The sequence below is a fragment of the Anabrus simplex genome, chromosome 3 (genome assembly GCF_040414725.1).
Source record: "Anabrus simplex isolate iqAnaSimp1 chromosome 3, ASM4041472v1, whole genome shotgun sequence".
In the NCBI taxonomy this organism is placed as follows: domain Eukaryota; kingdom Metazoa; phylum Arthropoda; class Insecta; order Orthoptera; family Tettigoniidae; genus Anabrus; species Anabrus simplex.
Window position 1 is genome coordinate 80,086,062 of NC_090267.1, and position 24,360 is coordinate 80,110,421.

The 24,360-nt window shown below is 38.2% G+C and overlaps 1 protein-coding gene across 1 annotated transcript in view; it reads right to left on the reverse strand.

Moving 5' to 3' along the window:
- Positions 1–24,360, reverse strand: part of Cep97 (centrosomal protein 97kDa) — a 275,047-nt gene that overhangs the window by 77,911 nt on the left and 172,776 nt on the right. The window contains exon 10 of the mRNA XM_067142588.2: positions 499–957. Within this exon, the coding sequence (XP_066998689.1) occupies positions 499–957 (459 nt within the window). The remainder of the gene's footprint in view (positions 1–498; positions 958–24,360) is intronic.

Sequence of the window (24,360 nt, forward strand, 5' to 3'; positions counted from 1 at the left end):
AGTAGTGCATCTTATACATCACCTCTTTACACTTCACAAAGTATCAGTAAGTATGAGGAAATGGAATGAAGGTGCAAGAAAGTAGTAAGTAAAGAATAGCTAGGTAGGATTTATACCAGAATGAGAAGAGGATTTTTATAGTGGTAAAAAGATTCTACATGGACTTGTAAGAAGGAAGAGAAAAGAAAGAGCAGGTGAAAGGGAAAAAAAGGAGAGAGAATAACACAACCAGAGGAGATAAGGAAAAGATGGAAGGATTACTTTGATGAACTCATGAATGTGAGAAAGGGTGTAAAGAAAATGATAGAGGTAGACTGTGAGGTGACAGAATCTGAGAGTGAAATCACAATGGAAGAGATGAAAACCGCTGTCAAACAAATGAAAGTGGGGAAAAGCAGCGGTATTGTGTATGGAAATAATAAAAGCAGCAGAATTTGAAGTCACAATGAATGAAAATACAATGGTGTTGAGAATGAGAACTTGTATGTCAATTCTTACCTCCAGTGCTGATAGCAGGCAGGGATGTAGCAGATACTGGTACTGTGTCCTTCCTCTGCCACCTCTCCTGAGCCCTGTGCCGAATTGTCTCCAACTTGGAAGCGGACATCTCGCTGTCCTCATCGCTGCTGTTACCATCACGTGTGCCCGGTGGGCCATACCGTTTCCTCTGGGGCCTGTGATCCGAGGGCCCACGAGTGGAAGCCACACGTCGTGGTTCGACCATGGACCGCGTGCGAGAGCGAGGACTAGAGTGCAGACTGCGACACAGTTTTGGCGAGCCTTGTGCATTGCCGTTGCCTCGTAATGCCGGCCCGTTGGCAGTGCTGACTGTGCTGGCCCGCGGCCTTACCATGCGAGTCACCACTGGCTGTACTGGACGGTAATCGGGACTCATCAAGGACTCAGGCACAGGCACTAGTTTGGAGGCAGCCTGAAGGGGGCAGCTGTTGCTAAGCTCTGAATGCAGATAAGAAGAAAATTAATAACTGAAACTACTAAAAGTCGAAAGCACAAAGTTAGGATCAACAAGACAAAGACATATTCCCAGAAGCAGATAGAAGAGAATATGCTAACACAAGTGACATTTTATATTTGGACATGGACAGTTTTTACAATGAATAGTGTAGCAACCTATCAGATATGAACAGGAGTCTTTTAGTAGCTTATTGGATATTTGAACCACTCTTCTTTTTCTCCTCTCCATGAATAAAGGTTGTAATAAAAATTTAGAATCATGTGACGTTTCTTCTTTGATAGGCTACTAAATTTATCCGGTAAGTTGTAGCTCTCCATTTGTTTCCAAATATTTTGTTGGTTTCAAAAATATCTTTTAACAGCCTATTAATATATGTTTTGTTTTAAAATGTATTGTTTTAGGACACTATAACTGAATTGTATAATCGAATGCTTTTGGCTGATGATGACCCTGAGCAGGGTCGAAACTAGTACCAAAGTTTATATTGCAAACATATTGTATTGAATACGTGGATAATTATAATTGAATAAATCATATGTAAACTCAGTTCAATATGGAGCAATCAGAATGAAATTTCTGACCCTTAAAGTCTATTAATAGTATGGTGTTAAAGTGAACAGCAATTCAGTAATATTTTATGCAATTATAAAAGTAATGGAAGTAGTAAAAGTAAGCTAGGGAGGAGGATAGGAACAGAGAGCAACAGACAGGAGACGGGGACTTTCTATGTCTTCGTGCATGCTGTATTTATATATGGTGAAACCTCGTTAGTGCGTTCCTCATTAACACGTTTTCTCACTCTGCACTTCGTAAATTCAAAGTCCCGATTCTCATCGTATTAAATCTATATAAAAATACCTCACTTATCGCGTCACAAATTTTTGCTATTACCGCTTAGTACGATCACATTTTTCCTAGACCTGAAAATGTTATTGTATTTATCATCCCTTCTGAAAGAAACACGTTTTCCAACTCTGGTAAAAGCAGTCGCCACAGTTGCGTGATTACAGGAAGAGGCCATCCCGAACTTCAGAGGATAAGTTGCACTTTCAGGGAGCAAACCGTTAGCCTCAGGAATGTTCAGTTTTGCTTACCGGTTAGCAGGGAGATTGCTAAATAGCAGAGTGAGCCTGTTTGTGCTTGTGTTTCGCATTCCATTCAGAAGGCAGAAGTGTATTTTGTGTTGAGTGATACAGCGAAGTGTAACTAATATTTGTCGCGTGATACAGTACCCTGTATCTGGATTAGGAACATAACTGTGTGAAATTGACTAGCATGGTGCATATTTGTCTTGTGATAGCCTAGTTATGGATATGGAAAATGTGAAATTCCTTAATAACTTAATGAAGACAAAATTAAAATCTTTCAGCAAGTGGACTGGCATAAGCGCACAGAGGTCACAAATGTTGAAATTCACACCATCAACATGCAACTCGAACACTCAGCTGGGTAAAAGTATTGTTTGATTCAAAATGGCGGACAAAGTCATTCGTCGCAGTTACACATGATCAAATGTTAACCTCGAATTCATTGTGTAAGAGTGTAACAAGAAAATAATGGTGTTTTTCTTTTTTTGGACATTTGCTTTACGACGCATCGACCCAGATAGGTCTTATGGTGATGATGGGAGAGGAAAAGCTTAGGAATGGGAAGGAAGAGGCTGTGCAGCATTTGCCTGGTGTGAAAATGGAAACCACGGAAAACCATCTTCAGGGCTGCCGACAGTGGGGTTCGAACCCACTATCTACCCGATGCAAGCTCACAGCTGCACGTTCCTAAATGCACGGCCAACTCACCCGGTAAAATGATGTTTAATAAAATACTGTTCCAAAATAAAAGGCTTCTACTAACATTTGTTTTAGAAAGAGAGTGATCCGCAATAATATTTCGATATTTTTGTTAACCCTTGTGCACATGTTTTCGTATTTGTTGTCTGGTGTTTTTCACACATTTCAGTGTACTGGTACTAGTCATTTTATAAGCCCCAGCAGAAAAGGTTTTCATATTTGTTCATTCATTTTTTCACACCTTTTAATACCGTATTTACGCTAATAATCCCCGCACCCTAAATTTAGGAAGGCTGATTTTGAAAAAAAGAAAAAAAAAAAGAGCCAGCAATGACTCAAATAAAACCTGCACCTCAATTCCGTGCCTGCATTTAAAAAAAAATATGCAGGTATTATTCGCGTAAATACGGTACTTTTTCTTATCCTCAGAAATGGTAGATAGACCTATTGTTTTCACTGAACCTGCGCTGTGGATACATGACATCAAATGCCCTCATGTCAGAAAAATACCATCCAGTGTTTCCATATCCCTGTTGGATAGCTTTTATTCGTATATTCATTAGTACGTTTTCCGGCAAAACATTTTTTTTTTTTCCTTGCCCTCTGCAGAAACGTTTTAACGAGGTTCACTGTATGTGAGAAATTTATCTCCCTAGTTATTTAAATAGTGACTGGCACATGTTTTATTCAATACAAGAAATATCATTTAGCAAATGAAAGAGGAATCACCCTCTTATCACATTGTCACACGATTCTGGAATAGATAAAATATTGGGAAAAGTTCACTGTTAGAAAATCGGTTTGAAGAGGAACAACATGGCTTCTGAAGCAGAAGACTAACAATAGATTTTATATTTGCACTAACGACAGTTAATGAAAAAGTAATGGAAAAAAAAGGGAAAGATCTCATAACTGTATTATTGGATTCGGAAAAAATCTATGACAGTGTGCCAAGATGTAAGATCTGAAACTGCTTACAAAAACTGATGGTCCTGAACTCTTTAATAACAATGATTCAAATGCTATATTAAGGATGCAAAAGCTGTGTACAAGAGGGTAATGTAAGATTGGAATGGAGTGCAACAGGGTAGCTCACTTTCCCCATTACTTTTTACCATACTTACAAATGTGATTAGAAAGGAAATAAAAGAAATTGGAAATGGGGATCTCAATGCTTCGCTATTTGGTGATGATGTGTAGCTATATGGGAAGACACAGAGCTAGAGCTACAGAGAATGTTAGATGAATGGAACTCCAAGTTTAAAGAGTACTGGCTGAAAATAAGTAAGACCTTAGCAATGAGTATGAGCAGAATATCTATTCAGTGCTACCTTATGCTAGAGGGAGAGAACTAAATGTGAGGAAGCCTTCAATTACCTGGGAACTACAGTGGAATCTCAATTCTCCGTTTTTGGAGGGACCACGGAAAAAAACGTACAACACGGGTAAACGGAAAATCCGGGAACGAATGAACCATCAACAATTTGACTAAACATCACAAAAATGAAATATGTATAATTATTTATAATCTTACAAATATCCCTAAACCAAACCAAACTAGCCCCAATGGGCCTTCCGCCTACCAAGCGACTGCTGCTCGGTCCGAAGGCCTGCAGATTACGAGGTAATGCATGGTCAGTGTGACAAATACTCTCGGCCGTTATTCCTCGCTCTCTAGACCGGAGTCGCCATCTCACCATTAAATAGTTCTTCAATTAAAGGTAATCGTAGAATGAGTAATCTGGAACTAGCCCTCATATCAAGGTAAAAATGCCTGACCTGGCCGGGAATCGAACCCGAGCCTTCCGGGTGAGAGGCAGGCAAGTTAGAACGCGGGGTGAGCTTTAAACATTACTTACCGGCACACAACTTAAAAATCTCAAAACTTTACATTCAGTTTTACCGGGGAAACTCTGTCAGTTTCCTTTGAAAACTTCTTTCAGTTCAGCAACTTTGATCAGCCCAACTCTTCGAAAAATCTAATATCAGCAACGCCAAGCCAAACAACAATTGACCACAGTAGTTTTTAATTCTCTAATCTAATAAAATAAAGCAAAAATTAGATACAAAAGTGCTCAACATGATGGCAAAATCCCTTTTTTAAAAATCTTTTATTGTAATTTGGTCACCGGTATACTGTTCATAGTCACTTTATGGAAATCTTGTACCACGTAAATTAGGCTTACATCAACTTTTAAAAGTTATGTTGAACTCGAGAATATGGTTTCGAACGTAAATTTTGATTCTCAAATTTTCAAACGCATTATATTCAATTCTGCCTGTCACTAATCACAATCAAATTGGAAAGAGAATAGATATCATTAACACTTCTGAAATTACAGTCATTTGCTACCTTGAGCTCAGCTGGAAAGCACATTCGCTGAACAAGTCAGTACGAGGGCAAAATGATACGAAGTTTTTAAATGTAACGTGCGCAAATAAAATGACTGTGGTTTTTATCACATTTTAACACAAAAACGTGAAATTCTCAGTCTTAAATTAGGACCAAAACAGTAATAGGCAATCCCAAAACCTCCCATGACTTTATGTATGTAAGGTGTAACATCTGTTCCTGTCTTAATTACATAATCATATACGATAATATTAAAATACTAAATTTGTGTTACTTACGAAGGAGTAGTTTCGATTCATGCCTGAAAGCCCAGTGACTATACAGTACCCTGAGGGAAGTGCTGAAAACCTGTTCGGTGATAAACTCAAAAAAAGTAAAAAAAAAAATAAACATCTAACCCTGGACATAATGTGGACGTTTTGCAAGTACGAACATTTGACGAAATTCGTTTTGCCTTCAAGTAGAGCTGTCAAAACACGTCCTGTCTCCTTCCAATTGTTGTGGACACACTCTGCTTTATGATTTCCGAGGTTTCTCTAAACATACCACCCGAATGCAATGCTAAGATGGTCCCTTATGCAAGTTCACCGCCAATCGCTTTCCCAGTACAGTCCTCAAATTACCGCAATGACAAGACGTTAACACCAAGATCCGCAAGTATGCCTTAGCCGTCCTTTCGTGAGATACAGTTTCTTGAAAAACGCGCAATCGAGGATTTAGTGTTGACGGGACTGAAATTTCTGGTTTCTGGACGGTTGATCCGGGAAATCGTTTCTTCGAGGAACGGATAATGCGGGATTTTTACAACGAGATTTAATCAAGATGCTCAAGGGACCACATAATTTGAACGAATAATACGAGAAAACGTAGTTTCTGGGAACGTATAATCGAGGTTCTACTGTACAATATGCAACTACTGCAGCTATAGAAAATATGAAATGAATTAATGGTGAGTGAAATAAGTATAAATATCAAGACAATGGGCGCCACCTGTAAAACAATTACAGGAATATATAACTATGTAGAGCAATGAGTAACTCCCTCTCCCAAGGCGACGGTCATCAGGCTGACGAAGCTCCAGACTTACTTTATAACCTTACCTGTTTACCCCTGAAATTAGATGTAGATAGCATACCAGGTTCATCCTCATTCTACTGATAAAGAGATTTACTGCTAGTTTGATACCAGGACTTTACTCCCAAAATAATAAACAAAAATATAATAAATACCACAATAATCATCACTTAAAGAGACCCCCCTCCTGATTGCCATCCACAAAGGCAACGAACAAACAACTACGACCAACATTAATCATTGCTTCACGAGACCTACTCGTTTGGAAATGAGACATAGCTCTCATAGTGCATTGGCACTGCTGGTGGCTTCAAATAGCCTATGCAGTGGTCTCCACGGTATGCACTAGCCTTGCGTCTTGGGTGGTGTGCTAAGTCCCAACTGACGAGCCTAACTTAGCACACGAGGGCGAAACGCAGGCAACCAAGAATGAGTTAGCTGGAAAATTTATAATGTCCAATAACGGACCATTATATTGGTATTATAAATTTACTCATTCGGGACAAATATTTTAGGTTCCCCATGGGAATCAACATCTACATCACCTACTCGTTTGTCGTTTACAAAGGCAAATATACACACTACTAACAACCAAATCATTACTTGACGAGACCTACTCATTAGTCGTTTACAAAGGCAAATATACACACTACTACCAACAACAAAATCATTACTTGACGAGATATACATTTCTTAACATACCTCCAGGTAAGAGTCCCACTACACTCTCTACTGTTACAGAAGAAAAACCGTAATCTGGTAAAGAAAAGTACGACGACTTTCTCTACGTACGGATGCAACCTTCTTTACGAAGAGCATCCCTAACCTTATTTACACACTTCTTCATCGACGTCTTGAGTCCTTCCTGACTTAGGCATAGATATCAAGGATAATTTAATAAAAAAAACCCTATTCAATACTTTCCACGTTTAATGTGGTTATTCTCTACCTGATTTTATGTAGACTTATTTGGTCAGGTACATGTTTCACCCATTATTTTGGGCATCTTCAGCCTGTAAACAACCTTTAGGTCAAGGTTTGGGACCTTTTTAACCAATATAAACATACCAATATATACACTATATACAATATATACATTATATACAATATATACAAACATAAGTTAATACAGTAAAGTTTTTTTTGGTCCTAATCTATCTAATATGAAAAATGTCCAAAACTAAAATGGATCTTCTTTTCGGTAAAGAGGATTGCATATCGGGGTTTATGTGACCCCTATATCATATTAAGTTCTTGACGTACCGTGTCTGGTGACAGGATGTGTCATCAACAATAAGTGGAGATTTGAACTGATTGTTGCTTGTAGGTTGGTCAAGATTGAAAATATAAATTTAAATTAAATGTGTTTTAACTTGGCAGTTCTATTCTGGTTAACTTAAAATGTTCAAAAATAAAAATAAAATGAAACAGATCTTCTTTTTTTAAATCATAAGTCTTGAGAAAGGGTGATATTAAAACTGGGGCTTATTTGACCCACGATTTTCATTTTCATGTTCTTGACGTAACTAATATTTAAATGTGTTGTCATGCACAAGTGGAGATTTAAAAGCCGATTGTTGTAGGTAGACTGGTCAAGAACGTTGTGAATGAAACTGTTAGCGTCTTGACTTGGGTCTCATGTAACGTCAAGGAATTGACAAGAGTACAATATTAAGCTGTTTCATAGTTTTAGGCTGCTGCTTAATTGAGAAGAAACTCCTAGACACTTGATACAGTCTTGTGTGAAAATTGTTCCCATTGATGTGTTGCTTGGTCTTTGGGAGGGATCTTAAGAATATCTGTAATGAAGTAAAAAAATAATTTAGAATTAAAAATTTAGAGCACGCGTTGTGATAAAATGTATTAAATTAACACCTCTTAACTGTAAAATGACTTACTTGTTCAATTAATACTAGATGGACCTGTCTGTTCCGGCAGCGCCTGTCTTATCACCATTTCTACTCCTGGTGTTGTACTGGTGCGGTAATGGAGGGGCGGGGCATGGAGGGAGAGTGAGGGTAGGCTGGTCTATGGGCGTGTGTGCTGTTGCTGGAGGGGAGTTTCTAGAAGCAATATGGGCGGGTTTAACTTTTGGCATGGTGGATGAAGCATTTGAGTGTGGAGATTTAAATAATTGAGGGATTTTCTTTTGATCTGAATTCACGATATTAATTAATCTAGGTGTTAATTCGTACAAAAGATTTTTAATTTCATTGACGTCGTTGAGATTTTTATTTTTATTGTAGGTTTGGTCTAAAAAGATGTGTAGGTTTTCCAGTTCATTCATTAATTTCCCTTTACCTTTGGACTTAACTATTACACGCGGACATGATTGTAAGATCTTTCTCTATGGATGTAAAGTGATGGCCCGTTTCTCTCATATACTGGCTCATCGCTGAGTACTTATTGTGTTTTTGAGCGTTATAATGTTCCAGATATCTCGTGTTAAAGCTCCGGCCAGTCTGTCCGATATAAGACTATATCTATTCATGAAGATATTAAAATTTGTCTTAAGCAACAACTTTTTCTCTTTCAATGGAAAGTTTTACCAACAAAAAGGCTTGGCGATGGGCGACCCTCTTTCTGGCATCTTAGCAGACATTTATATGGATACAATAGAACACACAAAAATTATAACACAAATAAAAGGCGTATGTTTATGGCTGAGATTTGTAGACGATACTTTCATAATTTTCGACAAGAATGTCACTAATAGTGACGAGATCTTGGAGTCCCTAAACAAAATTGACCCCAATGTTAAGTTTACTAAAGAGGATGAGGTTAGGAACTCATTAAACTTTTTGGACTTAACTATTACACGCGGACATAATACCTTCGATTTTCGAATATACAGGAAACCTACACACTCTCCCTTAACTATTATGAATTCATCCCTACACCCCAAGTCCCAAAAACAAGCCTCTTTCTATAATTTAATTTATAGAGCTTTAAAAATTCCTCTTTCTCCCAACAATTTAAAAATTGAACTGAAGTACATACGGAATCTTGCTCAACTCAACGGGTTTAAAATAGATATGGTCAACCGTTTGATTAATAAAATCAAAATTAAATTGTCCACTAATCTCGTCCCAGAAAAACCTAAAAAAACTAGTTTCGCCACATTTACATATAACAACCCAGCCGTCCATCAGATCGCAAATACTTTAAAGAAGCACAATATCAATATAGCCTTCAGGACAGTTAACACCAATCGAAACATATTTTTTAACCACAACAAGGTCAATCACAATAGCAACCATTATTCAAGGTCCGGCATATATAAACTAACATGTACACAATGTGATTTTTCTTATATCGGACAGACTGGCCGGAGCTTTAACACGAGATAACTGGAACATTATAACACTCAAAAACACAATAAGCACTCAGCGATGAGCCAGCATATGAGAGAAACGGGCCATCACTTTACATCCATAGAGAAAGATCTTACCATCATTAGAAGCATAGGTAAAAGGAAATTAATGAATGAACTGGAAAATCTACACATCTTTTTAGACCAAACCTACAATAAAAATAAAAATCTCAACGACGTCAATGAAATTAAAAATCCTTTGTACGAATTAACACCTAGATTAATTAATATCGTGAATTCAGATCAAAAGAAAATCCCTCAATTATTTAAATCTCCACACTCAAATGCTTCATCCACCATGCCAAAAGTTAAACCCGCCCATATTGCTTCTAGAAACTCCCCTCCAGCAACAGCACACACGCCCATAGACCAGCCTACCCTCACTCTCCCTCCATGCCCCGCCCCTCCATTACCGCACCAGTACAACACCAGGAGTAGAAATGGTGATAAGACAGGCGCTGCCGGAACAGACAGGTCCATCTAGTATTAATTGAACAAGTAAGTCATTTTACAGTTAAGAGGTGTTAATTTAATACATTTTATCACAACGCGTGCTCTAAATTTTTAATTCTAAATTATTTTTTTACTTCATTACAGATATTCTTAAGATCCCTCCCAAAGACCAAGCAACACATCAATGGGAACAATTTTCACACAAGACTGTATCAAGTGTCTAGGAGTTTCTTCTCAATTAAGCAGCAGCCTAAAACTATGAAACAGCTTAATATTGTACTCTTGTCAATTCCTTGACGTTACATGAGACCCAAGTCAAGACGCTAACAGTTTCATTCACAACGTTCTTGACCAGTCTACCTACAACAATCGGCTTTTAAATCTCCACTTGTGCATGACAACACATTTAAATATTAGTTACGTCAAGAACATGAAAATGAAAATCGTGGGTCAAATAAGCCCCAGTTTTAATATCACCCTTTCTCAAGACTTATGATTTAAAAAAAGAAGATCTGTTTCATTTTATTTTTATTTTTGAACATTTTAAGTTAACCAGAATAGAACTGCCAAGTTAAAACACATTTAATTTAAATTTATATTTTCAATCTTGACCAACCTACAAGCAACAATCAGTTCAAATCTCCACTTATTGTTGATGACACATCCTGTCACCAGACACGGTACGTCAAGAACTTAATATGATATAGGGGTCACATAAACCCCGATATGCAATCCTCTTTACCGAAAAGAAGATCCATTTTAGTTTTGGACATTTTTCATATTAGATAGATTAGGACCAAAAAAAACTTTACTGTATTAACTTATGTTTGTATATATTGTATATAATGTATATATTGTATATAGTGTATATAGTGTATATATTGGTATGTTTATATTGGTTAAAAAGGTCCCAAACCTTGACCTAAAGGTTGTTTACAGGCTGAAGATGCCCAAAATAATGGGTGAAACATGTACCTGACCAAATAAGTCTACATAAAATCAGGTAGAGAATAACCACATTAAACGTGGAAAGTATTGAATAGGGTTTTTTTTATTAAATTATCCTTGATATCTATGCCTAACGTCATCTTCAATAGGGAACAATAATGAGAGTTGTTACTTGTAATTCCTTCCCGACTGCCGCACAGGTTAGTGTAACGCCTCAGGTTTCTGCAACTGAAACTGGATACTCAGCCGACGATTTCCTCGACCAAGAATTAGCTCTTTGCACAACCACACATCCACTACCGAATCTCGATTCTGTACGCATCACCACATCCACTGTACAGAATCTCGTAGAAGAATTGTAGTCCAACTATTATACAGAGTTGGAGTTACAAATAAACACTTAAGTAGCGTCTTTGACCTAACAGCCACCAGAAACTCATTAGCATCAGCGATATTTAGCGTGCTCACTCCGAAAACGATACTCAAGAACAATACAACATTGCCTAGGAATATGCGCAAAGTAGCTCCCGCGCGCTGGTCCGAGTGAGAAATACACAGAATCAGAGACAGAAACACAATCAGAATCAGAGTCAGAATGACTTGCCACACACGCGTACATACTTATTTACCTTGCTGCACGTGGTTATACCGTCCTGGAAAGTTTACTGGTAACAACGCTCTCACAGGCACCTCTTGACGCGTGACTCAGTCAACCCAACCTCGCTTAAAACAAAGCCCTCTTATTGGCTATTGAGTGTCTGATGTGACATTGAACGTCCACTCACGTATATCCACATTGATCCACTCCAATTCTTCAGCCTATACTACCTGCCGTACCCCAAGTTTCCAAGCCACTTTGTTGCAACACATCCAACTGACTTCAACCGTCCTTCCCGATATAGTCGCAGTTTTCTCGGTTGCACAATCCTTACGGCTAGGCCATATTTACAGACTCTTACCCAAACGGAAATTTATACAATATATAATGATGCACATATGCAATATTCCCTAACTACACATTCTTCTTATAATATTACGTTTTTACATTCTCAATAACCAAAATTACATGATTTTAACATTACAAACTATATACGAAAATTTCCTAACCTAAAAATTCGGGGATCGTACATACGTACGGTTACAAATATCAAGTGATGGAAGCACCAAACTAGAAGTGCAGAAGAGAGTCAGAATGGGATCCAAATTCTTCTACCACAAGTGCAGAACCTAGTGTGGGACAAGGGAGTTCCTGCGACTATGAAACAGACCATGTTTAAAACACATCTCCTGCCTACTATGGCAAACAGCTTGGAGTACTGTGTACTTAATAAAGCATGTGAAGTGAAGTTTCTGCGGTCAGTCATGCAGAAGACTAGAAGAGATAAAATTAGGAACGAGGGTGTCAGAGAAGAGATGCAGGTGGGCCTGTCAATGGCGAAGAGACTGAGTGCTACACAACTAAAGTGGTTTGGAAATGGGAAGAGGATGAGGGAGAGCCAAACACAATACAATACTTGGATACGAATGTACAGGGGAAAAGACCAATTGGATGACCCAGGAAGAGATGGCTGGACCAGATCAAAGAAGATTTACAAACTAGAGAAGAAAATTGGAAAATATAATACATTAGAAGTCTGTTATAGCGAGAATTCATAACGGCGAAAAATGTAATCGCTATAGCGGATTGTCGTTATATCTGACTTTTTGTAAAAGTTGGGAAAACCCCCATACACATTAAATACAGTATGGAATGGCAATCAGTTTGTTCAAAACTTGCATTTTCGTGGATAATATCCGCACTACGGCATACTCGTTTGTTGTTTTTTGAAATCCGATACTACGTGAAAATATGTGTTTAATTTCATTCTGAAAAAATATAATATAAAATATAATACCATATTTCTCCAAATCCAAGACGACCCCCACTTTTTCCTTCAAAAATTTTTAATCAGGCTTAAAAAGCGCTTTGTAAAATGATATGAATGTCTTTTTTATAGAGTACGCATTTTTAGACTATTTGTAGATGAAAAACATGGGCTTTAGTTATGCCGTATTATTTTGCGGCTGTACAATTATGCTTTATTTCAGCGGGTTTAATAACCATTAACTTAAAATTTTCATCATAATATCGAAGGGAACTCTTTGAAAATTTGCCGGCAATACACATTCCACGCGTCTCTACAATACGACGACCCATCAGGAAAATATTCTTGCTTACTATAACACTGTTACTTTCACTCAGCATCAGATATAACCAGCTATCGCTACAAGCACGTCTTGCTTGTTCGATTCGGCCAACTTCAGCGGCTAGTGATGTATAGGCCTTACAGCTTATAAATCTCATATTTTGTCCCATATTGGCTCAACACAACTAAGGTTAAGTTATAAGGAGATTCCCATCTTCCAATAATTGTCAACTTTTTATAATAATTTTATTGATTACACGACATAATTCAGCCTAATCTCTAGATAGGACATGTTTCGTTCCGATTATGGAACATCTTCAGCTAAAAGATTTAATAAAAATGGGAAGACAATTAAAACACATGCAATGATTATGGTGACAAAATAAAATGTTCATTCATGTTAGGTTAAAATTTCCAACAAATCAGTCAGTGTCCAAGTGATGAAGTAAAATCGGTGTAAGGGGTCTTCTTATGCTGGAGGCGTATATTTGTTGATCTTGAAGATAAAACTAGTAATGTAAAAGATTTTCTGACAATATGGATGTCGGGGGAACTCTTAAAAAACAACCATAGTTGACGCTGAGTTGAAGTTAGACTACTAAAATGAGTCTCATAGTCGGTCATGTCATATTTAACGTCCTCCCTTATCCCATGCCGTCATCTTACTCCATCGCATTTTGTGGCAAACGATTCAGTTTTGTTATTCAATAGCATCACCTATCCTAATTTAACTGTACTATATGTATGATGGAAACATACTTCAAGCAGCAGTAGAGAATTATAACCTTCTCGCTATAAATTGACATTGTCAATTACTGTCAATATTGTCAATCTTCTTATGTTAATTTTAAGGACTCTACCTCTAAAGCATTGGATACTTTGTTCATCATCATCATCATCATCATCATCATCATCATCATCATCATTTCCCTTTATCCAGCTGTTGCCGGGTAGGGGCAAATATGGTTCCTCTCTCTTCGGTCTTTCCACCACTCCTCCTCCAACGCTGTGTCTCAGTCCAGGTTTCTTTCTATAATGCTGCGTTGGATGGTATCCTTCCATCTCAATCGTTGTCGTCCATGGCCTCTCCTTCCTTGGATTTGCATTTCCATCACCTTTTTTGGCATTCTTTCGTCGCTCATTCGCTTTATGTGCCAAAACCATCTTAGTCGGCTCTTCTCTATTCTATCATTAATTTTTTCCACTCCAATTTCTTCCCGGATTTTCTCATTCCTTATTTTGTCTCTTCTACTCTTCTGTATCATACTCCTCAAGAATTTCATTTCGGCTGCCTGTATTCGACTCTAATCCTTCTTTGTCATTGTCCAAGTTTCTGCTCCGTAAGTTGTTATGGGTACGTAATACATCTTGTACATAGTATCCTTTGCTTCCATTGGCACATCTTTGTCCCATAACATATTTCTTACACTATGATAGAAACAACTTCCAGCTTGAATCCTTTTACTAATCTCAGCATCCAGTCGAGCATTCTCCATTAATTCACTCCCCAGGTATTTAAACGTTTCCACCACTTCCAGGGGCTTGTCTGCAAGTCTAATCTGACCTTTCCCTTCTTTCTCCCCTCTAGTCATAACAAGAGTTTTACTCTTTTCTACACTTATTTTCAATCCACATTCTTCAATCTTCCCATTCACCACATTCAACTGTTCTTGAACATTCCTGTCGTCTTCTCCCCAAATCACAATATCATCTACAAATAACATCATGTTCATTTCTCTTCCTCCATATGCTGCTTTTGCTGTTCTCATGATGTCATCCATTACTATTGTAAACAGGATTGGTGATAGAACACTTCCCTGTCTCAGCCCACTAGTTATTTTGAACCAACTTGTCCTGCCAACTTGTGTTTGCACGCAACTACAACATTCCTTATACAATGCCATGATCATTTTTATTAATCCCTGTCCAATTCCTTTTTGCACCAGACTGTCCCAAACTTTCGTCCTAGGGACACTGTCATATGCCTTTTCAATATCAATGAATGTCATCACCATATCATTCCCGTACTCCCAATGCTTTTCCATTAGTTGTCACATAATGAAAATGGGTTCTATTGTTGACCTTCCACTTCTGAAACCAAACTGATTTTCCTGTATCTGCTTCTCAATCCTCAACCTTATTCTACTTTCCAGTATCCTTTCCATTATCTTAGCAACATGGGATATTAGAGTAATTCCCCTATAGTTCTTCAAAACTTTCTTATCACCTTTCTTGAAAATTGGGATGATTATTCCTTTTTGCCAATCCTCAGGAACCTCCTTATTCTCCCAGACATTCCTGAGAACCCGATATGTCCACTGCAGGCCTACAGCTCCAGCTGCCTTTATCATCTCCACTGAAATTTCATCTATTCCAGCAGTTTTTCCATTCTTCATCTTTCTTACTGCCATTTCAATTTCATTCATTGTAATTTCTTTATCTATTTCTTCGTCAACTAATTGCCTTTCCTGGTCGTCCATTGAATGACTGTCATCCGATCTTATGTTCAGCAGCTTCTGAAAATACTCTCTCCATCTCACATTTAAATACCATACTTTGTTATTATATGAATTTTTCATCTAAACAATGTTATGTGGCTGAAGATGTTTATAATATACGAAACATGTACCACTTTTAACCAATAATTTGCCTTAAGCAATTTAGTGTATAAACAAGATGGAATATTAAAAAATACTTAGCTGTGAATGCCTTTGAATGTCGACGAGAGAGCTTGCTAGTGGGCATAGCGAGAAAACGATACCGAAGATGATCGATCGCATGCAGTATAATGACTGGGTGCATAAATATCGGCAACGGAAAAATTCGAGCGCGCATAATTGCTTGTAATAATGGATGCGTCAGTGATAGGGCTCTAACTGTAACCGAAGGATAATACACAGTTTAATACAGAAAATTTGAAGGGACGGACAAAAATTATTGTTACAACGGGATTAACGTTATAACGGGATTCTCGTTATATGCCATACTCACTATAGTGGACTTCTACTGTAACTGCAATTGAGGAATATCATGCTTGTTCCATACTGACGTTAACTAATAAAATAGTTATTTCTTTAATTGGAACGTTTTATATTTCCACCATTTAATACAGTCATACTGGTTAGGATGTTTTTGTAGGGACCGAAAAAAAAAAAAAAATCCCATCATAAAGTGGGAACGTGCTAAAATATTAAAATCAATTTCACTGTTAAATTTAAGGTTAGGTTTGAAGGTAAAAATAATGATGATGAAAACAAAGAAACAAGTGTTTACAATTATAATTAACCCATTCGCCTCACATTTAAATACCATAGGCGTTCACTAAGAAATCACATTTAAATACCGCTCTACGGCCATCGTCATCACACTCTTGTTTGGAAAATCATACAAAACCAACCAGTGAATATTCCTTTCTGAAAATTTGCATGCATGATAAAGAAGTAATAAACTTATCAATGCCGCTATTTTAGTATGTCTGCTGGGTGTGGTACACCTCAAAACATTCTTCTAAGTGAAGAGCTGCGCCACACTTTTTGCACTGCCAGCAACTTTCACTTCTTTTACCCCGGCTGTAGCACACAACACACCTACTTGTGACTTTTGATTTCTTCTTTGTAGGGGGAATACGCATGGGAAAGTGGGCCCATGATTTAGCTTGTAATCTGGTTGGGGTGGTGCTCGCTGAAGGTCGACCTCGAACCGAGTACTCTGGCAACTGAACAGTCTCTAGTAGCTGCTGCGCAATGCTAGTTCGGAAGTCTGTGTAGCTCGTCTTTCTGTTAGCAGTGATCTTGTGATACACAGTGAAGGAATTGAAAATACACATATCTAGGAGGTAAAAGAATATTTTCCTATATCCTTTCACTGTGCGTCGCATGACGGGGAACAGAGCTGTAATCTGATCCTGAAGGTCAACACCACCCATCCCCTTCTGGTATTCAAGGCCAACCTTGGGCTTTATCACTTCTTCCCTAGGGGTTTGTCTTCTCTTTTGTCTGAGTTTGCCTGTCCCTGTCATGTCAGCTGATTTGTGTTTAGTGGTGAGAAAGCAAACATCCTTGTTATCTTTCCACTTCACACACAACATACTGTTGGCAGCCCACGTCTCATACTCTCCACGTTTTAGTTTCGTCTTACTGATATCGCGAGGCATGTCTTTTCGGTTCTGTCTAACAGTTCCAATTACATTCATCTGCTTGTCGTGTAGCCTTTTGAATAAATCTGGGGAAGAATACCAGTTATCTAAAACCATGTATGTCCTCGGCCTAACAAGGGTTCACACATATTGAGCACGACATTTGTACTTGCTGGCAGACTTGGATCCGTTACATCATCACCCACATAAATTTTGAAAGACAGACAGTAGCCAGAACTTGATTCACAAATTTTGTAAATTTTTATTCCAAACCTAGAACGTTTAGACCTATTACACTGGACATATGAAACGCGGCCTCTGAATTTCATTAGACTTTCATCTAGAGCAATGTCTTGTGAAGGTAAATATAATTCTGAAAATTTGGAGCAGAAATGTTGTATTATAGGCCTAATCTTTCTTAGTTTGTCACTACTATCGACTTGTTCATCGTCAACAAAATGTAAAAATCGTGAAATTATAATAAATCTTCCCCTGCTCATGGTTTCACGAAAAATAGGAGTGTTTATACACCTGTTTTTACTCCAGTATAACTGTATTCTTGACTTTCGCATTTGTGACAGTAGTATAACTAACGCAAAATATGCCCTAATTTCGTCGGGTGTAGTCTCAAACCATTTGTCATCGTCTTTCAACTTTTTTCTGTCAGGATTGCTCAACTATTTTGCTGCATATGAATTTGTCTTGACAGATATTTTGTCAAACAAAGGGTTCATGTATTCACAAAAAACTGAGAGTTCAGATAGTGGCTGCGTATCAAACTTTTTCAATAAATTTTCACTAACCCCATTGTATTCACTAAACTTATGTACAACAGGTTTATTGTCACTTTTTGTCCAGTTCCAGTCAGTCAAGTTAGTCTGTGCCGAGGTACGAGCTCGTTTCGAAAGACTCGGCACACCGTCATTATTTGCTTCACTTTCCGTGTCATCAGAACTATTATACACATCGCTAGTACTCGAACTAAGGACTTCAGGGTCTATTTTGTCATCACAAACATCACTGCCTTCAATATCACTCTCTAAAACACTATCTATTAGCTTTCGTATTCCTTCTTCATCAACACCAGCATATCTGCTTGACGCCATGATGGCAACTGACAAGAGCAAAATTATGTGAAAAAAGAAAGGGGAAAACCCGAAGCCACATGTGTAAACTTCAGCTCAGAATGCATACAAGTGGCGTCTGTGGGTTAGTGACTGAACTATATGGATTGATGTACACCTGTGCATCGCCGCGAGCAGAGCTCGTCATTTGATTCATATGCCACGAGTAACTATGACGAGCTAGGGTCGTCAAATGATGTGATTGGGTTAATGAAATAAACAAAGAAATAATACATTTTAAGAACACCAACATAGTAAAACTTCAAGGAAAAACGTTCTTAGAAATGCGAATTATACATGTCACTGACAATTATTTTTAAAGTTGTAATACGAAAGTCCAACATCTGGGCGATTTGCACACGTTTCATGTGTGGTTTAGCATCCACTGTCTCAATAAACTTTAATTTTTCATCATCTATAAACTGTCTAGCTTTCTTCTTCTCTATAACTGAATGTCTTACAAACCACTATGCGTAAGTACAGTACAGTATGTACATTGTTACACAATTCATTTACAAACGTAGAATTAAACACTAACATGTCAGCTGTATACGTAAGTACATTAGGCCTAATTTACATACACAAGTCACTCAGGCCTCTTTCAGGCGGCGCGGGAGTCAAACGCGGCTGTGTGTATGCGCGGGTTCACCTGCTTCCGCTGACTCTTATACACACAACGGGTAAAGTAGTGCAAAGCTCCCCACGCTTTCCAGTGGAGCCTTTTCAACACTCTTTTCAGTGTGGGTAATAAATATGGACAGTCATAGTCTTTGTTTACCCTCTACATTTAAGAAAATTTAAAAATAGTTCACGCATGCTATGTCCTTCACATTTCGTTACAGAAGAAGATGGGTACAATTTTCACGAAGCTCTCTCAATAACGGGTCTAAATTATATCACGCTTTCCAAAGCACAAGACCACTGGTATTTCCGACATTAAAGTTAATAATAATAATAATAATAATACTTGTTACGGAATTATCCGTGGTAGTTAGAGGTGAAAGAAGGTGCTGGGATGAATACGTCTCAACTTACGAAATTTAAGTTAATTTAAAATTTAACAAAGGTTATATTTTCTTTTCGAGATCAAGAAAATAACAAGTACAACAGGAACTCAGTTATATATATATCAACAAGTTAAGAATGTACAATTACAGTTTATTAATGGCTTTTGGGCTTCGAGCCCCAGAATCACAATCCCTGAGCAATGAGCCCAACTTTACTTATACACAAGGTTCAACAAAGGGGCAGAAAACCCCAATCATACCAAGGAGCTCTAGCTTCCAATTACCCAGTAAAGCCTGCTCGAGGCACACAGAAACCAAATTTAAGAAAGAGCAACCCGCTCTCAAAGTTCAAGCCAATTCAAAGGCCACTCCAAACTCCACGTTTAAGCTGCCCTACGGGCACACAAGAACAGCGGTAATGATACCCAACCTACTGAGGCCTATTCCATAAAGAAACAGGACAATTACATGGTCCCAAAATACCAACTTGAGTGGAGGCGTAACTAGCACTCCAAATACACCTTTTTAAAAACCTATTTGGCTCTAGGCCGCTTATGCACGGGCTAATCCCATACTACGGAGGTGACACGATAGGAAAATTAATTACATTATGAAACGAAGAAAAACAGTTATGAAAACGTAGTCATCTCAAAAACAATATGAGAGGGAACTCGAGAGGGTTAGGCACTCTCTATCCCGATTGTAGTTAAAGAGACGGAATTTATACGAAGTGTCTATTACATTTTAAAGGAAGGTTACATGATAAAAGTTTCGAACCTGCCCTGAGGGTTAAACTGCTGAGCTAGCAAGCAAAGAAGTTATTAAAAGGCCATTACCTGATGGAGGAACTGCTGCCCGAAGAAAGAGGCGCTTCCCGCCCCCTGCTACATAATCACATAAAGAAAGACGTTACTGAAGTGGCGAGGAGACCAGAAAATCAGCTGTTTATATACCCTCGCGGAAAATTCGAGACGTTTCATGAATGATTACAACCCGCCCACAAAATTTTATTGGATAACAGCAAAACTAATACACCAGACGAAGAAGAAACACCTTATTGGTGGAAAATTAATTACAGAAATTCCTGATTGGCTACATTCAAAACAGGCGGAAAGAAAGGATTATATTGCCAACTCTCAAACCACAGAACAAAATTTAGCAAAAACAAAACTTATGAATGTTAAATTTCTTCCGGACAGTTCATTCCTTTACACCAGAGAGCGTTATCAGTTTTGGTAGAGACATCTGTTAGAGAATGTTCAAAGTTCTTGCTATGGAGCAGACAAACACAAATCGAAATTGACATAGTTCAGAACACTTCAAAATTTACAGTAGAGACATCTTCTGAGAAACTTTAGAATTAACATGGTTGTTAAAGTTCAGGCTTCCTCCAGTAGAGGAGTTCCAACTGGCGCAATGTTTGAATTAGCGACGTGGAGGTGTACCGCCCGGTACAATAATAATAATAATAATAATAATAATAATAATAATAATAATAATAATAATAATAATAATAATAATAATCATCATCATCATCATCATCATAATAATGCTATTTGCTTTACGTCCCACTAACTACTCTTTTACTACGGTTTTCGGAGACGCCGAGGTGCCGGAATTTAGTCCCGCAGGAGTTCTTTTATGTGCCAGTAAATCTACCAACACAAGGCTGGCGTATTTAAACACCTTCAAATACCACTGGACTGAGCCAGGATCGAACCTGCCACGTTGGGGTCAGACGCCTCAACCGTCTGAGCCACTCAGACTGGCAACATTAAAGTTATTAAGTTCTCAATGTCTATTTCGGGTTTCATAATAAGTGCTGTAAATCACACAGGAAAAGAAAAAAACACACAAATAACTTTTAAATTGAAAATGAGAAATATATATGTCAAATGGGTGAGAGCGGACCTATTTTTGTTTATCGTCTAAATCCATTTCTACTTCCTTATAGGTACACTGTCGGGTTCTGACATAGGTCACAGTACTGATGTAGCGAGCACGGCTGATCCACTGTATGTGATGACATGCATAAAAACTCATATCCAATAACAAGTAACTGTAGGCTTGGGACCACAACTCGCCACGGGCTGTCCGATGAAACATTTCTCCCGCGCGCTGTTACACTCTGCCTACGCATCATCTGAAAGATTCTATTTGAACAATAAGTTCTTAGTTTAGGCCTAGGCAGACCGGCAGCTAAGTGCGGAAGCGGGTTGAACCCACGCTGTCTGAAAGAGGTCTCACAAACGTAAAATTAAGCACCAACACGTCAGATGCAAAGATAATAAGACTGGCTTGGGACTGACGCTCCCTGCAGCTGTAGGCGGACACGCAACTGCGCTCCGGCGCCGTGAAATTAAGTTCTCTACCAAATCCTTACCCAGGCCAGCTGTCGCTGGCCTGTCGTGCGCGCAACGTGACTGGGAATGCTAATTTAAATTTCTTATGGTGGGAGTTACGAACATACTAAAGAGTGAGGTAAATGTGCTATCCAGGTTCCTTTAGCATGTATCTAATACGACATGTTCTCGGACGTCGGAATAATGGCGTAATAACGTACTAGAGAGGGACGTCATAACCAGTTTTGACTGTACTTAATAAGATATAAATACATATATCAGTGTATGTTTCAGTCTGCGAGACGATCTTCAGGTAAATGGAGGTAAATCTTTCATAAACTTCCTGCCCGGCTCACTGGAAGTATTAAAAATTAAATAATTGAAGTTCAACCAATTCAATACATAAAAGAAAGAAATGTAGTAATTGAGGAGCTAGATGCTATAACAGCGTAAGTCTACTTAAGCTGTTATTGCATGAATACTGTTTTCAGATTTCCTGGTCCCTTCACTACAACCCAGTCCAGGTCTTAGTTCGCTAGATGCCGCTAGAGGTCAGGAGCTCACTAAAACTGGTACCATGCGCTACGCTGTTATTGCATGATGCATGCTTCATGAGTGGCACGTTCAGTTGCCGCCAGTTCTCTGGCTGGAGAAGATGTCACCGAGTGGAAGAGAAGGTTTTGTGGCGTCACATTTAATAAAAGACTGGGTATCAGCACTTTGACCTATGTTTCTAAGAATGCCCTCTGCTAAAAGCAACAATTTCATGATACAGAAGTTTGTGTGACTTTATTACCAAAATGGTGTTGTATCAGAGTCATAGGCCTACACTCCTATGTGCCATTTATCTTCTTAAAGAGGAATGATAGCTTTCTCAGTTTTAATGATTTGAGGCTACATGATGTAAGAAAGTGTAGTGTAAAAGCAGACAAAAGGGTTGATGTTATTTCACTGATGAAATACTTAAAAACTGAATACTGAGGGGTATGTGAAAGTCATGTCTGTGTGTAATGATTCCCTAGAGTCTGCTAATGCAGCATGTGAAGATGAATCATCCTGATTTTGATCAATGATGCATTTGAGTATTTCAAACAAGTAAGACTCACAATGTCTAAATACCAATTATATACTTTGTGATCTGTTTTTTATTCCTTTTCTTTTCTTTTAGGTTTAGAGAATCATTTTGTAAATGAATATAGGAATAAAAGTTGTTCAGAAAGGAATGTTACTAATTTTATAACATTTCAACTATTTGTTGGGGGGGGGGGGCAATTACCGTAGCCTAATACCATAGTTGGAGAGAGTGCTGTAACAAAATCCTCTCGACCCTTCACGCAAAAGAACGAAAAAGGTGAATATTAAATAAAGAATAAACTTAATGGTTTTACATTTCTTAGTTAATTTTTTTTTTTTTAGGAATCTGTTCTTAATTTTGGTAAGTTTAGACATTTTGGAGAACTGAGGTGGGATAAACTGCCACTTCTGTTCCTCTATAGTGGTCGATCATGCTTTCCTAACTCCCTGATCAATACCGGTGTATGGCAAAATATAATATTCCTGCTCTTCATGCAATAACAGCGTATAAAATGAAACTTTAAATAACTCTGTCTTTCTTATTAGCTAACAGATCAATAAAATTCTTTGGGAAATACATTTCCTGGCTCTTTTAAATGTCCCTAAATGAAATTCATGTTGATTCTTAATATTACTTTTAACTCAGAACATTTATAAACTTCAAGCTTCTGTTTGTCAAAATAACGTAAATCTACTTACGCTGTTATTGCATCCAACTCCTCAATTACATTCTTATTTAAATGGGACCGGTTTCGACCCTAGTCCAGGTCATCGTCAGCCGTAAAAACAAGTAGGCGAAATCACACAATGTTTATGAATATTGGAGAAATGGGTCAGTTTCACACTCTGTCAGGCACAAAGTCACAACACTATCAAATAATATATGAAGATTATAAATAAACTTGAAGTCGCAGACGAATAGATTTGTAGAAGCAAACCGCCAGTTCCCGGTGATCAGGGCGGCACATTCAAGGTCATGCGCTGCGGTCTCGAACGCCAAAGTAGAGTGGAGAATGTCTTGAAGGTCCAATATTTGTCTCGGTTGCGGAAAGTTAAGTACTATATAAAAAATATACGACGCAAATCAGTATAATTGAATGAGTATACAAAGATTATGTTGATTTTGTTAATACACTGAGCTATATTTCCCAACATGACATGACGTTACTGTCTCTTTTTTTTCTCCCTCCCTTTTCCTTTCTCTACCGGCCCCGTGGTCTAGGAGTAGCATGCCTATGCCTGACCTAATGGCCCTGGGTTTGACTCCTTGCTGGGTCAGGGATTTTTACCTGGATCTGAGGGCCTGTTTAAGGTCCACTCAGCTTCCAAGATTACAACCGTGGAGGTATCTAACAGTAAGATAGCAGCCGTAGTTGAGAAAGCCAAGTGTAATGACTGAGATGATTCATTATGCTGCCATTTATCACGTCATCTGGAAACCTTTGTGGTGAGCAGTATTCACTTGGTAAACTAAGGACCATCAGATCTGGAGTGCCGTGTTGTTTGGTTTGGTTCTTTTTTCTCTAAC